This window comes from Callithrix jacchus, chromosome 18, assembly GCF_049354715.1.
Source record: "Callithrix jacchus isolate 240 chromosome 18, calJac240_pri, whole genome shotgun sequence".
NCBI classification, from domain to species: domain Eukaryota; kingdom Metazoa; phylum Chordata; class Mammalia; order Primates; family Cebidae; genus Callithrix; species Callithrix jacchus.
In genome coordinates, this window is record NC_133519.1 from 32,540,624 (window position 1) to 32,559,157 (window position 18,534).

The window sequence follows — 18,534 nt, forward strand, 5'->3', positions numbered from 1 at the left end:
GCATACTTTTAGCAAAGGAAACTTTGAAAGGCCTCAAAGCTATCCAAATAGTTATTACAAAAGCCATGTACTAACGTATTTGTTCTATGCATTGAACAGCTCTGAAGCCATCATTTAGATCTTTTTTTCCCTCAAGTTCTTTTTATTCTTAACTTATTCGTAATTCTATCAAAAATAGGTTATCTAGAGTCTTGGATTGGAACAAATAAGAAAGTAGTATAATTCTATAATCAGGAAAAAAGTCATAACAAATACTTAAATTTAGGAAAACCATTTTGTAAGCAAAGAAAAATGTCTCAAAAGGTATACCAGTATAGAGCTATTTAGCATAGGTAATCAAATATATCTGTAAACCCTAGGGACTGTAAATATTATGAATATTGAATAATCAATAGTGTATCATTTTAAGAATGTAAGTGTCGAACAATGAGAACACATGGACACAGGGAGGAAAGCATCACACACTGGGGTCTGTTGGTGGGGGCTGTGGAGGAACAGTGGGGGATGGGGAGGTTGGAGGGAGATAACATGGGGAGAAATACCAGATATAGGTGATGAGGGGATGGAGGCAGCAAACCACCTTGCCATATATATAGCTATGCAACAATCCTGCATGATCTGTACATGTACCCCAGAACCTAAAGTACAATAAATAAAATAAAGAATATAGGAAGTGTAAACTATATGAAGATTTGTAATATAAGTTTGTGCATGTGTTTTAATGTTTGGCACTTAAACTGTCAAGTGTTGCTTTTTTGGAAATTCACTTATTTGAGATATCTGATTCCCTAATCATGCTACACTAATAAAGCTGTGAAATACAATAAAATATTACCTTTTACCAATTCCAAGCTGTTTAATATCTCCTTGCTTTTATTTGTTTTATTTCCTTAGCCTGAACCATCCTTACTGTCTGCCTTACTGTCTGTCCCCACCTTGCTTCCCTTATTTTTTTTCTTCTTCTCCATGAGACCATAAGCTGCTTGAAAGCAGAGACTGTCGAATTACTCTCTGTGCTCGTGTACTACCAAGTACATAGTAGATGCTCAATGAATGTCTAGTTACTGTGCTGCGTTATTGTGAACCAGCACTTCAGTTCATACATCCATCTGTTCATAATCCCAGAGAGAACAACATGTCATGCTAACATTTTTCTTTCTAGGCTAAATATACAAGCTATTTTCTTATTGTGTTAATTGATAAGACAGATTTTTTTTTTCCTACACATATGTTTTACTAGTTACCATTATCTTTTTTTCTAGATGGATTAATTGCCTCTGAAGGAGCCATAAGTCCCGATTTCTTCAATGATTATCACCTTCAAAATGGAGATATTGTTGGACAGCATTCATTTCCTGGCAGGTAAACAGTTTTCCAAGAAAAATCTAATGTATGATATCTGTTGCTTTTGAAAAGCTAAAATTCTCTTTGCTCTCCATTTGTCTTCTTTTTCATTAAGAGGTGAAAAAACCCTCAATCTTTTCAAGGACATGTTTGATTTTAAATTAACTTATAAAGTCACATTTTCTATGTTTAAAAACTGGAGATCACAGATCTAAAACAAAATATTCTCTTCAAGTTGCAAAATATAGATTGTTGACACGAACAATACTTTTGCCTAATTAATAAATGCAGATTGTTTCTTGAGTGTTTGCTAAAGCCATTAAAATATAAAATGAGAACACAAGACATGTATTTTAACAATTAAGATATCACTATTTTTAAAAAGGTGATGCTTTTATCAAATTGAAGACTTTTTCTCCCTAGATGGTGTTTGAGTAAAACATTTAAGAAAAAAAAAGGCCAGTATTCTTTTGCAATTATAATAAAGTTCCCCACAGCATATATCCAGCTTTATTACCTAATGATATCATAGATTTTAAAAATCTTGCCAGAAAGTATAAGCAATATTTCCCTCTTTGTATCATTCCTAGAGGTGTAATATTTTAAATAAGACTTACTGTTGACATTTCACATTGAGCTAGTCCAGTGAACAGATAGTCTTATTTTCCCTTAAGCCTATTTATTTTTTTCATTAAGTTGTTAATTTAATTTCTTCTGAAATTCTGCTTTTCATTAGGATAAGCTATTTTCTATGTGTGAGATATGTTCATGTATTTTTTAAACAAACAATACAGTTGCATCTAATATGCAGTAATTCTTAATGATCACTTGTTATTTTAATCTGATACTAATTATGATAATTTCAACCATTATCAATTATCCATTTATATAATCTGTTTTACAAATATTCATCTTACTTATTTTAATTTGCACAGCGACATTTTAAAACAGTATTATTATATCTGTTTTACTGATGAGGAAATCACAGCTCTAAAAACTCAAGGTTAATTAACCAGTTCACACAAGTAGGATGATGGAGCAAAAATTTGAACTCAGGTATATATGTCACCAAAGTTTATGTTCTTTCCAGTATAACATGCTGCCTCATTTGGAGGAAACAAAATACAACATAAATTTTTAAGTTTTGACCACAACTCACATTAGAAGAAATACCTTTCATATTTGAACTTAATGCATACATACACATTTGTTTACATACATGTATCTACCTGTACACATATATGAAAATTGTTTCCATATTTGTATCTATTTATATATATATGTGAAACAAAAATTTCTTAAAATGGTACTCTACCTGTAAGAGACAGTGATATTTTATTATATTCTATTTCCTGTTTTAAATGCAAATTGCAACCCATTGAGTTGATTTCACAACTTGCTGATGGTCATGACCCAAAGTTTAAAAGCATGGTGGAGAATCATAGGAGTATTACATGAGATGTAGTAATAGCCTTAGGTGTGTTCAGTGTTCTATAGTGTACTTTAAATAAATAATAGCCCTTTAAAAATTGTTTCATCTTTATACTAGATACTCATAGTAAGAAACTCCTTGTGCCTTAGGAAATAAAAACTACACATGATTAAATACTAGAGAGCATGCTTTTGATTATTTCTGATGCTTATGGCTATATTAGCTATAATTATTTAAATAGAGGCTCTGTTTAATCATTATAAATACTGTACTCTATCAAGTGACAATTCACTGTACAAATGTTTTTTGAAACGTAATTGGAAAAGGAGGAAGTGATTTAGGTATTTGATCTTAATACTTATATTGAAGAATTTTGCTTAGAGCATTTATAATATTAATTATTCTGCCATTTATGGTTTACTCTTAGCCAAACATTATTTTTGTATCTACTGCTGATACAGTCAATCTAAAGAAAACCTATTGCTATAAATCATGCATTACTTAATTGAGAAAGACTTGGTTTTATTTTTATTATGTGCCTTTAAAAAACTAAATATTTTCACCAAAATATAGAAAACAACAATTCTTTTTTGCTCAATTCAGCAAAATCTCTAATTTCTGGTTTTCAAAAATTATTACTTTACACAATAATAAAAGTTTTGAGAGAGATAAATGTATTCTACAAGTTATATACTGGATCCAAAGATTTCTGGATTTTATTTCTCCATTCTGTTAATGAGATTTTTTTCTAGTAACTTTGGGAAAATTCTTTTACCTTTGTACGTTTACTTCCTTTTCAAAAGTAAAAATATTTAAGTAGCTTCTTTTACTTCACAAAAGACACATCCCTGTAATGTTAATAAAACTTACTAAAGACTATTTTTCAAATAAAAAGAGTCATACATTTATTACAATTATTTTCATTTGAGAATTGTTCACCCTTTAAAAAGAACTTTCCCTGAGAAAGTTAAGACTTTAATCTCTTGTCTTTTGTAATTTTTTAGGCCTTAAATCACATTTAACTACATCACATTTTTATTTTTAGAAGAAATAATTCACAAAGAATTTCCTCAAATTTTGTGGTAGTTAATAGATCAAACAAAAAGGGACCCTAAACTGTATCAGCAGAGCCACAGACAGAATACATAATATAGCCAAAGATTCGTAGTTGTTCTTTTTCACACTCTGTTACTGACTTATTCTGGAATCATTTGCTTTTTTGCTTTTATTCAATCGTTTGTGATTGGTTAAGATTCTCCTTTTCATAGGACTTCTAAGCTCTTTTTTCACAGTAACCGTGGATCTCTAAGTGTGGCATATTTTTCAATTCTGGAAGGATTTAAGTATTTTAAATTGTTACATAGTTATTCACATATTTCAGTATGATAATATTACTGCATAATGTGAAACTTTAAACTATGGCTACATTTCAGCTCCTGATATCCCGTAGGTAAATTTGAATCTTATTAAACTAACTAATACTCAAACTACTATATTTGAAATTTTTTATTTTAACCGATTTTAAGCAAAATAGGAATATTTTTCAAGAAATGCAAGTTAATTAAAGAGAAGTTGTTGAACTCCTTCATCTCTACTGTAAAGATGAGAATAAGCAGACTTAATGGACAACCTGAAGAATTTGTGTTAACTATGAAAGAATAATAGCTTAATTGATTGATCTTTACATGTTGAAAAAGCTGATTCTGTAAATATCTTAAAAAGAGGAAACGTTATCTATTAGGAGTTGTTGGGTGTTTTTCCTTTAAATCAGGGAAATGGTCCAGATGATTTATAAATTCTTACCCTGCTTCTCTGTCATTTGATAAATAAGCACTGTCAAGTTATCTGGAGAAAGAATAATACATGATTAACGTATAAAGGTGACCTTTTATCGTTACGTTGTTTTTAATGATTTGAGTATATCAATATGTGGGATAAAACATGAAACAATATGATAGTGCCAAGTGGCTTACTCTTCAGCCAGTTCTCATGGCTTTTTAGTCTCTGTTTCCTTAATATTTCAGTTTGAGTGGATTCATTTAATAAATAATAAATTGCTAATCTATATGACAGGGGTTTTTTTAATTGTTTAAAGAAAAATTATTTATTTCTTCCCAAAATGACAAGATTCAGTAATAGGATGAATGTATTAAAATCTGAGAAACTAAGCCAGATTTAGAGAAGAATTTAAACAGTTCAAATTGGTATTTTTCTCAAAATCCAAGTCAGGGGGTCCTTCTTAATCTGAATACCTACATTTTTGTAATATAGCAAGGCAGTTTAATTGGAAACAGTGAAAACTGTTAAACTCATCTATTCCATTCTATAAGAAGACTGGATGTTAGATAAAACAGATATTGGCAATTGGGACAGTGAATCCTGGGTTTTAGACATGTGTCACTATCAGTTTGAACCTCTTGGCTCCAGGATTTCCCAACATTTAGAGCTAATGCAAAATGCATTAGGGCTCTAAGGCATTAGCTATGGAGTTGCCAATCACAGAGTGTCAAATGTAAATCTTCCCCTCCAAAAATCTGAACTGGTGTTTGAAAGTAAAGTGGAACTTGCTTTTGAAGCTAATTAAAAATAATAGGAGCAAGACTAGCATTTTTTTCTGTTATGTGTACCATTTATCCGTACCATACTTTTGGACCATTTTTTTATTATAACTTTTACTTTTCAAGACTAACAAGAACCTCATGTTAAGGGTATTTTTAAACTGCTTCCAGCTTTTACAAATCAGTTTTTGTTGCAGTAAAAATGGTCCATTTTTCTTTTATAGGAATCCAATTTTCATAAACTGGAAAAAAATTGCAGAGACTGCTTAGATTTCCTTGGGGCTTTGAAAAATATTTTTCAGAGAGCCTGGAGTTCTTCTTTGTGGTTGGCACAGTGATGTCATTTACTGACCATTTCAATGGGGTCAAAGACGAACTAGATGTGTGCATTATCTGAGCCATTTGACTCTTACACTTTCATTTTCTATGTGTGTATTATAGACTGCCTCTTCTTTTTTCTTCAAATACTTTAGGATTCACTTTAATGCATTATATGTATTACATATTATATATACATATGCCTTCTATTTTGGTCTCTCTTTTCTTTCAACTATTAAATCACAGTTGAATAGTAGTTGTACTTTAAAAAAACCCTACTGAGTAGAACTAACAAATTATTTCTTTAAAATATAAGAAATAATCTTTTACCGAAATTTTTTAATGTACGATTTTTAAATTCTAGAATTCTACATGTAAAAAAATTAGACTTATTTGTTTAGCTGAAACCTGCCTTAATTAAACACAGCTATTTAGTTTACTGTTTTTTCCCATGAGAAAACAACCTCAAAATTACATATTTTCTATCTAAAAGGCATGGTGCAGTGTTTGCAGAACTACATATTAACTAGAACTATCTGAGTTTGTTTCAAAGCAGTTATGCAAAAGAGAAATTAAGTTGTCTATTTTACAATCCTTAATTTGGCCAAGCCAAAAAATTCTTTTATATTGAGAGGAAAGAAAATATGTCTACAAAATTCCTTTGATAAGTCCTTTATCAATTTTTAATTAATAACCCAAACTCATTTCTTCTAATAATTTAAGTTTCAGTGATCTTCATTACTGTGGCATAGCATAGCAATTACATGGAAGGATCAAAAAAGTGAAAAGAACCTCTCAAACGCATTTTCTTTGATAGACATTGACACCAACCATTTGTTTAGCATTGTAAGAACTAATCTAATTGCTAAAAACCTATAAAATCTTTTAAAAATAATCATTAACTAAACTACTGCTTTATTTAGTGTTACTACATTTTTACCAAAGATGATCACAGTTTTTCTATTATTTATGAATTTCTTATTAATTTTCCTCAGCAGAAAACATGCTTCATGAAGCCTTTCAGAAAAACTTACAAGCAATTTTTCTAGACATGGTGGTTACAAAATAAAGCAGACAGATAACATTTTCACCTATCAATCGCCAAATAATTTCTAATGCTAATACCTACACATCAGAGCATAAAAGGACTCTGAAACACTTCTTATGGAAATTTAAGTTAATAAAACCTTTATGGAAGGCATTTGGTAATAAAGACAAGAGCCTTAAATTGTTTAGTTCCTTTTACTATATAACTTTATCTCTAAAAATCTGCCCTTAAGAAATAATCAGAGATAAAAATGAAGACTGATAAGTAAGTTGTTGTGTGTCAAAGAAAATGGATACATTGAGTGTAGTAGAATAAACATTTTTTACGACATTATTTGTGTGCCATGAGATGTAGGTCCCTAATACTTGTTCTTAGCTGGATGTAGGTTGGGATATTTGCAAGAGTTGCTTCTCAGTGTAAATAGAATTTTAAGTCATGATTTAAACATATTCAGTAGACCCTCCTTATAGCAACAGCAAGGCTGGATAACAATACAGTGTCCTGTTTACCTTCAAAAGTTGCTCTGTTTCAGGTATAGTATATGATTTGACCTAAAAATACTCAAATCTGTGCAAATTTTTATTATAAATTGTATCCAGTTATCCAAATAACATTATTTTCAATATATGTAAACACCTATTTCAAGCCAAGTAATAAATGACATATGTAGGTAAAACCAATATAAATAATTTTAAGTTCTTTCCACCTTCATCATTATTAAGGAAGCAGAAGTGTACAGTAAAATTTCTTGAGTAAAACCATAAGAAATGGTACTATATAACAAGTAAATTTATTCCTAAGATAATGAAGTGGTCATTGTACAATCTTGTAGGGTGGTTAAAACAGGAGAACAAGAGTGCAATAGCTGTGTTACAACATAGTTCTAATTAATGAGAAAATCAAAGCAAATAAAAATTTTCAAACTACAAGAGTCTTGATCTTACACAGTCTTTGCATGAAATTCGGTTTTTGTTTCTGAATACTCCCATAGCAGTTGTCCCAATTACTTTTTTGGTTAAGAAGGTGGAATGCCTTAGGAGCCTTCTAAAAGATTCAAAGAATAAAATGTTTAAGCCTTTTTACTCTAAATCTAAGTATAGGAAGACTAATAACTTACATTTATCTTGCATTTAAATCTTCATGTATCTTATTTGATCATCAAAAAGCATGTGAGATTATAGGGCAAAGAGTAATGTTGTCCTTATTTTCACAATGTGGAAATTAAGGCTCAGAGATTTTTAAGGAACTCGCCTAAGACCAGGTCGCTAATAATGAAGCCTTTAAGCTTGGTAAGAGCCAACACTTACTATTACATTATTAGTGCCTCCAGATGACAAACAGATATATTAGTCTTATCAGTAAACTAAACTGTACTTTAGAAAGTTTAAAATAAATGTTACTAAAATTCAGAACAAGATATGTAGGTTTTATTGTGCAACACGACATACTGTTTACCTAGTTTGCTTTAATACATTTGACATGATTTACTGCAAATTGGTGATTCAGATTTGCTTGGAAATAAGCTGCTAAGGGTTTATTAACACATTAAGTAATTAGTTCGCTACCTTTAAATTCTCTTAAGTAGTTAGTACATAAATTCTCTACAGATTAAATCCAGTTGTATAGAAAATGAGAATGAAATAAGTGAGATATTCTCAGTCTAGAAGAGTAAATGCCTCATATAAATCATTGATTCAACTAATTAAACAGTGTAAATTTTTGCATACATGATGGTATTGTTTTAAAAATGCTCATAAATGAATCCTCTTGGACTTACTACATTTTAGTCTGATTTCTCTTTATTTGTTTAGACTTTTATAGAGACAGCTTCTTTCTAGTATTGAAAAGGCAAGGAAATTCAGTTCTACTGCTTGTACACTAATGATTTGTATTTCCCAAGGAGAACTGAATTAGGTTTTATTAGTAAATTGGGCCTATAACCTTTATGGACAGATTTTATTAGATTATCACACATCAGCATTAGTAAACTGTAAACTTAACTGAAATACAGACTTACGAGCCACAAATCAAGGCTTAGAATCCTGGAAACTTGGGAAGATGTTTTATCCTACACAAATTATAGTCCTGACTTGAAAAATATTTCAAGTAATTTCTTTTGAAAATTTAGAAACAGAATGGTGACAAAACTACCCTCTTCAAGTTAGTGTTCATTTTAATCTGCTAATCTGAGCAAAATATTGAAGGCATGTACATTTGCTCTATAGAAAGCCCAAAGATGCTCCCAAATAAAACCAAATTTATTGTCACTTTATTAGTGGTGGTGGCAGTGGCCCATCTGGAGCAGCTGCTGCAGGGGACTCCAGCTGCAGCACAGGGGAGGCATATCCGATGCTGAGAGCTATACAAAGCTGTCAAGCTGGGAAGAGGCAGGAGCCCCGCCCCCTGCCAAGTTGGCTGGGCAGGAGCCCCACGCTCCCCGGCGCAGCTGCAGCCACCCGGCCACAGCTCCAGACCAGGGCATCCCTGTGCTTTTGGAGGCCCAGGGAAAGCCTCCTGCCTCTGCAGGCTTGGAAGTGCCTGACTGCGCTCCCTTGCCTTTCCCTGCTGCCGGCACCTGCTACAATTTCGGAGCAAAGTTGAACCCAAGCCCCAGCACTATCGTGACCTGGCTGGGTGTGCATGCACTAGGGGCAGCACTGCACGCCCCCCCCCCACACACACACACACTGCCTCAGCCCCTTCTGAAGTTTTGGACACCTACGAACTCAGGGAGGGAGGCTAGGGGGTGCTGAGGGCTGCTCAGTATGGGCTGCCTGGGTGATGTGAGTGGCATGTTAATGGCAACAGGCAGGCTCCTGGGGAAAAAGGAGTGGGTCCCCAGTGAAACCCCACCTTCTAGCCAGGGATGGCCTGAAGCCGGGGGACAAGGCTTCTGGTTCCAGGTGGAGTCTGCTGCCCAAAGTGAGAACTTATGGTACTTTTTCTGGGCATGCCCATGGCCAGCCATGGACGAATCAGCATGCACTTCTTCCCTTCTGATCCTATGAAAACCCCAGACTCAGCCAGCCTAGTACACATGTGAGGATTACTTGCTTGCCGAAAGGAGCTACCCACTGCAGGTCTCCTCTCTGCTGAGAGCTGAACACTCACTGGGATGCCTGCGGAAAGGAGCTACTGACTTTGGGTCTTCTGAGCGATGTTTTGTCACTCAATGGAGCTCCTCTTCCCCCTTGCTCACTGTCCAATTGTCCACTTACCTTGTTCTTCCTGGATGCAGAACAAGAACTTGGGACCCGAGTGGCAGGACTCAAAGAGCTTTAACACAAACAGAGCTGAAACACATCGCCCCCGCTCGCCACATTGCGGGCAAGGAGAAGGAGAGAAAAGCTGTGGCTCTTCCGAGAACCCAGACCTAGTTGCTTCTGAGCCAGGGCTGGGACACCCTCTATGGGGCTCTGCGGTTCCCAATGTCTCCAAGCTTCTGGGTGCCACCACGTTTCCCCTTTTCCAGACACAGATGCTCACAGCAGAAGCTGTGTGTAGTATATCTGGTCCAGCAGCAGCCTCACACGGAGCCAGCATGTGTGCCAGTGCCTGGAGCTTCACACCCTGCCATAGCAGCATGCCTCCAGTGCATGGTGACCAGACCTTGCACTTGCTCACTTTGGCAGGTGTGGGATGCAGGCTACAGAGCAGGCTGAGCACAGCCTACTGGGATGAGTGGGCAGAACAAGCCCAGCAGGCGCAAATAATAGGGAGAAGGCGCCACCAGCCACAATGGTTTCTGGCTGGCGAAGCAACACCCCCAAGGATCCTGTAATGTTAGGACTTCCACTTAGTATAAGAAATTTAGCATAATTGAGTCTATAAATTTAAAAAGTTACCCGAATATAACCTTTAAAAATGTTAACATATCAGTTATGGTATAGCTTTGTACTAAAAAAAAAAAAGACACAGAAGCTAATGCAGTTGACTGGCAAGTTAATTATATCATCACCATTTAAGAGTGATTATCTAGTGTTAAAGGTCACATACTTTTCACATGTATTAATTGCATTTTTGTTGGCTTTACAGATAGAAATTAGCTGGAAATTTAAATGGAAAGGAAGTAGAAAGTCTTCAAGTGAAGATGACCGCTCTTATGACATATTTGACCTAAGAAATGCTCTTATTTTCAAAAACAAAAATGATTTTTAAGGGAATAGAATGCATATTACTGTCATAAAGTCTTGCTCCTTCTTATTATAATGAGAATAACAAAATTGTACATAATTAATAAGTATCACTACTCTCTCCAAAGAAAATAAGGGAGCAAAATAGAGCATGTCATCTTTTATTTCCTTTAAATATTAATGTAATGATATTGAGCTTACTCCTTAACTCAGGGCTATTTTCTAATTTAAGGTAGATTTAATTTAGCCTGTTTGTGTCTTGATTCATGTAATTTAACTATGAACAGTTTTTTGATTTCTTATATTAGAAATATTAAACTAGATATTTTTTTCTAAGATATTTGTTTTAAGAAACAGCTAAAACCTAGGGTCTGTAGGTTTTCAAATGTAATTTTAAATGTAATATTAATTTCCATATTCTCCATCTTGCCCATAGTCCTTACAGATGTGCTGTTACAAATAACTCACTCCTCAGATATGAGCCATATGGGCTCTGTAAACCAATTTGCACTTTTTCTGAATAGGAATTGTACAGATTGTAGATGAATTATTAAGTAAATTTATATTACCAAATAAATATAAGAATAAAATATTAAGCTGTATTAAATGAGAAAGGAATGTGCAGATGACAACCTACCTGCGTTAATAAGTTTAGTGATTACCTTCTTGGTTTCAACCAAAAGAAATGAGTTTTTTTGTTGTTGTCGTGTTTTGAAAAGGGGTGGGTAGTGTCTTTAAAACTGCTTACAGAAATATCTAAGACAAAAACAAGGAAATATAATGTTATAAACTCAGCCAGTTCAAACCACTTGAACTGCTATGACAGCTCATAAAATTGAGAGTAGTTTTTAACTGAGCTCTGTTTTACATTGCCAAAGTGAATTTTCCTTGCAGGAAGTAGCCAGAGGGTTTATTTAGTTTCCAGTCCCTGGCTTTGATCTTTCTCTACTGTCACATCTCGTGTTACATAGCCCTTTTTCACTGCAGTAAATCTGCAGCAGTTAATGAGAATAAAATTTCCTCCTTCTTACTGATCACATGCTGTTAAATGCCAAACCACAGCCAACTGCATATTTGCAGAATTTCAGCTACAATGTATGAAAACAGCGCAATCAGTTTAATCTTGTTGTCTTTGCAATTCATTTTATTGGGCTTTCTTCCTTTTCAAGTGACCTACTTTATCAAGTCAAGTGGTTGCAAGCCAAACTTGGAGGAAAGATTTAAAACGTGAATAAACTAAGAGGAGAAGGTGTGCATGAGGTGGGACAGGGGAGGGCAAGTGGAAGTCCGCCTGTATTACCGAAGATTCCAAGACTCAATAAGTTGAGTCTATTTTAATTCTTTTAAAAGACCAAGCCTTTTTTTCTTCTTTCTCCTCAAATAAAATAAAATGGTTTGTTATTTCTTTGTGTTTTTTTTTTGTATGTTTAGTTTCAATATAGGTTTGTACTTAATAAGTTTATTTAATGAGTTATAACATTTTTTAATTTTCATTATAGAGAAGACACCATCATACTTAAGGGAATTTCAAGGATTTCAAAAAATTGAAATTCCACATTATAAGACCTACTCTTAGAGTAAAAATAACATTGTTGTTAACATACACTAAACCATTTTATCAAATGGGTCCTTCCTTATAAAGGAAATATTATGAATATGTTGAATAAATCAATGTAATTTCAAAATCACATTTAAGCAAGCTGAATTTTATACATTAATATATGCATCCTCATAGTAAAGTACATAATCATATTTGTTTTCTTTTTGTTACAATGAAACCTCTCAATTGAGGCATCAATTTTCTGATTCAGTTAATACAGCTTAAATATATTTTTTACTTACACCTCTTATCTTTTCTACTGCTTTGTTTTTGAGGTTAGCAACTTCTTTGTCAAGAAATTCGGCCGGGCGCGGTGGCTCAAGCCTGTAATCCCAGCACTTTGGGAGGCCGAGGCAGGTGGATCACAAGGTCCAGAGATCGAGACCATCCTGGTCAACATGGTGAAACCCCGTCTCTACTAAAAATACAAAAGATTAGCTGGGCATGGTGGCGCCTGCCTGTGATCCCAGCTACTCAGGCGGCTGAGGCAGGAGAATTGCCTGAACCCAGGAGGCGGAGGTTGCAGTGGGCCGAGATTGCGCCATTGCACTCCAGCCTGGGTAACAAGAGTGAAACTCCGTCTCAAAAAAAAAAAAGAAAGAAAGAAATTCGCTCTCAAGGGGCCATTTTGGGTGATAGTTATTGGTAAATATATTTTATTGTATATTTATATTGGTTTATATTTTCATATAGAAATGTGAAATTATATAAAATAAATCAAAAGAAATTAGCTTATATTTTCCCAGAAGATTGAAGTCGCAGTTACTGTTATAGCCATCTGATTTCATGGAAAAAAATTATTTTTTTGTCCTCATAAAAATCAAAATGTTGAGATAAATAAAAAATGTGTAATACTCATTTATTGATTTAGATGACCGTCATAAAAGCAATAACTAAAAATGTATTCAGAACTCAGAATACTGTTTCTAAGTTGAGGACAGTAAAGTCACATCTCTCGATAAAAAGGGGATCCACTTTTAGGGATGTGCCAGTTGTTAGTTGCCCCAATACAAGAGGAGGGTGAGAGGAGAGGTTTGGAAAGTTTAGAGGAAAGAGAGGTGCAGCACTTACAGGACCTTTACAGAAGGTATTAGGTATAATACATCTTGGAATGTTTGACTTTCAAAATGTAGCTTATACTCTTACAATTATTTTCAAATAGACCTATGTCTACTTGAATTGTGACATAATAATTTGCATATGAAAAAAAGATGAAGGTGAAAACAGAATTTTAGACTTTATCTGAGGGCCTGTTCTAAAGTTTACTTCTTTGTTTCTTTGAAACTTTAAATCTGCCCAAAATTCTGACCTTGAAAGTCCACAGAAAATTTCTGCATGAAGTAAACATTGTTTTTTTTTCCAGTTTTTGTTGTTCCTTAAAAAACACACACATACATAAATCTTAAACAAGTGCAACTGCTCAAAAGAATTTGTTCTGGGGACTTGAACAGTCCAGTAAAGTTTTAAATGAAACTGCTAGAAAGGAATAGAAACAATGCAGACTTCAGTGACATACACAATCTTTATTCTACTTGTATCATTTTAAACAGTATTCTCTAAATCAGGGGTCCCCAACTCTGGGGCCAGCACCTGTTCATGGCCTGTTAGGAACTAGGCTGCACAGCAGGATGTGAGCAGCAGGCAAGCAAACCTTACCACCTAAGCTCCACCTCCTGTCATATCAGTAGCAGCATTAGATTCTCATAGGAGCACCACCCCTATTATGAAGTGTGTACACAAGGAATCTAGTTTGTGTGCTCCTTATGAAGGATCTAACTAATGCCTGATGATCTGAGATGGAACAGTTTCATCCCAAAAGCATCCCTCCTCCCCTGTCTGTGGAAAAACTGTCTTCCACACAACCAGTACGTGGTGCCAAAAAGGTTGGGGGACTGCTACTCTAAATTGTTTCAGATTTCTATACAATATGAGATGGGTTGACCAATCATGATGATGGCAATTATTGAAATATATTTAGTGAGTGCCAGGCAGTATATGAATAGCTATTTATTACATCCCTTATCTAATTTACTCTTCACAACAGCTGAAGAAGGGAGACACTATTATTAAGAAAACTGATATGCATAGATTTAAGTAACTTGCCACTACTCAGTCAATAATAAACTGTTATTACCTTTGCCTACTTTTCTTCTGTTAATGAAGGGTTTTTTTTTTCAAAATCCAATTAACCTATTTTTACTCTAGACTCAATTCTTGTCTTTTCAAGGATTCTTTTATGTTGTCACTCTTTTCTCCTTTACTGGATCACTCCTGTCAGCATGTAAACATAAATCAGAATCTACAAAGTTAAACTCTTTGACCCCACGTCATATTCCAGCTACTGCCTGTTTCTCAATTCCCTTCATCCATGACTTCTCAAAAGACTTCCATGTGCTCTCCAACTTTTCCAGTCTTGTCAAAATCACCAGTTGCCAAATCTAATGGAACATTCTCATCTTTAACTCTCAGCTGGTTTTGACACAGTTGACCAGACCCTACTTTTTGAAACTTTTCAGCTCTCAAGATACTCCATTTTTCTGATTTTCCTCCTAAGCCCTTTGTCATTGCTTCCTGGTGTTCTTTGCTGGTTCTTCCTTCTCTTTTCCACATTTAAATGGTGGTTACCTCAGGCTCTATCCCTGTTCTCTATCCATACCCTATTTTGAGGATCTTCTTTTCCAACTGCCCTCACCACACCTACGATTACATCCAGATCCTATGGCTTTAAATACCATTTGTAAACTTATATTTTTAGCTTAGGCTTGTCCTCTCAGCACCATTTTTAGTCCTTATGCTGTTTTACATATCCAATTGAACATTTAATAAAATTATCAAACATAACTTTTTATTTCTCATGTATGAACAGGTTCCTCCCCTGATCTTTTCATCTCAGCAAATGTCACCACCATCCACCCAGTAGTTCAAACTTTAAACTTTGGAGTCTTTCTTATTATCTCCCTTTTCTTCATGATTAGCCTCTCTCTCCACTGCAAACCATCTGCTTGTCCTGTTTTCATTTCTAGAATAGTCTCAAATTTGGCTATTTCTTTCCATTTTCACTATTAGTACCCTATTCCACTGCCACCATCATCTGCCACCTGAACCACTCAATAGCCTAATTCATTTTCCTGCTTCTACGCTTCCCTTCCACTTCATTTCTTTTCCACAGTAGCCATCAGGATCTTTTTCAAGTGTGTCCATATCACATCTCTCACCTGCCTTCAATGGCTTCCCATACTTCTTTAATAAAATACGAATTCCTTACCATGTTCTATAAAGTCCTGTGTTATTGACACTTAACTACATCGCCAGCCTCATCGAGTGTTCCCATTGTACTTGCTTATTGATTCTACCCACTTTGGACTCCCTTCTCTTCCCCAGACATTCACCAAGTTCTTTCTCACTTTGTCACCTTTGTGTTTAACTTGAATAGTCTTGACATTTTAAATAACTGGCTGCTTCTTTTCTTTCAAGTCTCAGTTCAAATATTACTTCTTCAGAGAGTCTTTTCCTAACAGAAGTGTCAAGCTCCTTCCCCCTCATCTAACCTAATAATTTACTTTTTGTTCACTTTTTTATTATCCTTCCTACCACAAGAATACAGTCTCTCGATGGGCAAGAACTTTGTCTTTTTCAAAGTTCTATCTACTGGCATATACTAGGTTTTCAATAGATGTTTGTTAAATAAAAGTTATAAAGGTCAGAGCCAGTATTCAGACATAGATGTCCTACTCCATTTCCCATGCTGTTTTATTTTCAATGTGAACTTCTTTTTTTATAATTTCTTAATTTCAACTATGTCAGTATCCTTTCAAATGTACAGTGCTTAGCATTTATTAAATATGTGATCAAGTAGATGTGTATTACATATCCTGCTCTTAGTATCATATGTTTTGTATTATTAAATTGTCGATAGAAACCTATGCTATATGGGAAAAAATTTTTAATAACCTATGTAAGATAAAAACAGCCTTTAAATAACTATATTTTACATAAAGGAAGATACTTTCCTTCATAATTAAGATCAGTTAAGGGATTCTTAGTATACTTTTACTACTACAAGTCTAAGTAAATATACTGAGAAGCACCTGTCTATATTCAATATAATAAGTACAATCTCTATCATGGAAAAATGTTCTTTTATTTTCAAAAGCAAGTCTTATAATGTCCCAATATTACAAGTTACAAGTGTGTAAAATCATATCTAGTCCATCTACTTTCATCTAGCCTAAAGAAACATTATAGGTTCACCATAACAGTAGAAATAATATGAATAGTATTCAATTTCTCAATAATAGCAATAACCAACTGACTAGAATGGTAAAATAATTATTTTCTTGGTCTTACATTTTTCATAGAGAAAGATTAGTAAAATACATGCTTAGAAATCACATAATTTCAGTTATAGTCAATTTCATTGCTGATTTGCTGTAAATTTTTTTTTTCAATTTTGTTGCACCTGGAGAAATGGCTCCATGTTTAAATATCAGGGAGAGTTTGTTTTAAGAATGTTTAAGGTTGTATCTTTAGAGGATGGTTATAACTTTAGAGAATCTTAAAGTTGGTTGTATCTTTAGAGGATTTTAAAGTTGTATCTTTAGTTGGTTGTATTTTTAGCAGCTCTTTAGAGGGTAATCAGAATATAAAAATCTGTATTAGTTTTAAAGTCCAATAGCTTAAGTTCTGTAGCAACAAATACTCCATACTTAAAATGAATAGAGTTTCCTTGTTTGTGTTTCTTTCCAATTACCAGGTTATAACTAATGATTTGTTAGTGGTCAGTAAATCATAAGAATAGCATACATGCTGTTGGGATTTTTTATTATTATTGCTGCTATTTCCAAAGATACTTATAAACTTAAAGTTGAAATTAACTTTATAGAGCATAAAATGTAGAATAAAATATAGAATTATTTAACGTTTGCTTTTAACACTTAAAATTTCCTTTATTCAGAACCTTTTTAGTTGACAAGCATTTGGATGAGGTCTAGGATATAGAGGTCAGTAAAAAATAATCTTTCTCTTTAAGAGGTTTACATAGTTCAGGGTTAAAAGTATAATTTTTTGAGATGAGTTAGAGCATTCTATTTATTATTCTTTCAGCTTTCTTTTTTGAAAATATTTAAGAGTAATAGTATTATCAGGCTTATGAAAGTAATTAATACTACATTGTCAGCATCTAGACATCAGTGGTCGGTCTTTTACCTGTTTCTGCCCACTTTTATGTTATTCCAATATCTTGAGTAATATATATATAATACATATTCCTCTAAACATCAAGGAGAACTCAGATGTTTACGATGTTTATTCTACTGTAAATAGAATAAATAATATTTCTCTATTGGAAATATTTCCAGTAGAATAAATATCGTAAACATTTCTGAATTCTTCTTAATTTTTAGAGGAAACCGAATTAATGATATTTATAAAACAATACCACATTATCTTACATAATACTCCCCCTCTATTTTTTATGAAGAGCACGCTATTTTAAGTGTGTCATTCATTAACTTACTTCTGGTACGAAGACATAGACCTTTAGTTCGTTCTTACACACACACACAGTATCTAAAGAATGTGAATTTTCTTAGAAAAAAAGTAAATAGGTTCAGATTTTATAGCATTCTAAGCTAAGCACTACAGTACTTGACAAAGAATCACGTTATTTTTGAAATACAACTTTTTAAATTACATATGCTGTTTAATAAAACATCATACTATATGGTCTGATAATTCACTAGTGTTTACTTCATTACAACAATAAGTCATTTGGAAGGATAAGTTGAGACAGTAACTTGTTGTGTTTTTGTATGAGAGATATTGCCTCTTTTGAAACACATCTAAGACCTAAAATATGTAATTTAAATAATTGTGAGGCTTGGGGAGAACGATTGTATCAAGGAACGTGATATAAATGTTGATTTTCCATGACTCCCCATCTCATGGCGAAAGTTTTACTGAGTTAATACGGACTTTTCATTTTACATGGATAGATACTCCCAAGGGAACAAGAGACAAAACATTTTAGTCTTTGAACTTCCTTTAACACTGACATCATAGCTATTGATGAATTTTTAACTTTTCATTGGAAGAGTTTTATA

At 33.7% G+C, this 18,534-nt stretch overlaps 1 protein-coding gene across 2 annotated transcripts in view; it reads left to right on the forward strand.

The window, feature by feature from the left end:
* The window catches only part of KIFAP3 (kinesin associated protein 3), a 142,711-nt gene that overhangs the window by 109,133 nt on the left and 15,044 nt on the right, over positions 1-18,534 (forward strand). For both annotated transcript variants that reach the window (XM_078356300.1, XM_002807710.7), the window contains exon 19: positions 1,263-1,362. In XM_078356300.1, the coding sequence (XP_078212426.1) occupies positions 1,263-1,362 (100 nt within the window). The remainder of the gene's footprint in view (positions 1-1,262; positions 1,363-18,534) is intronic.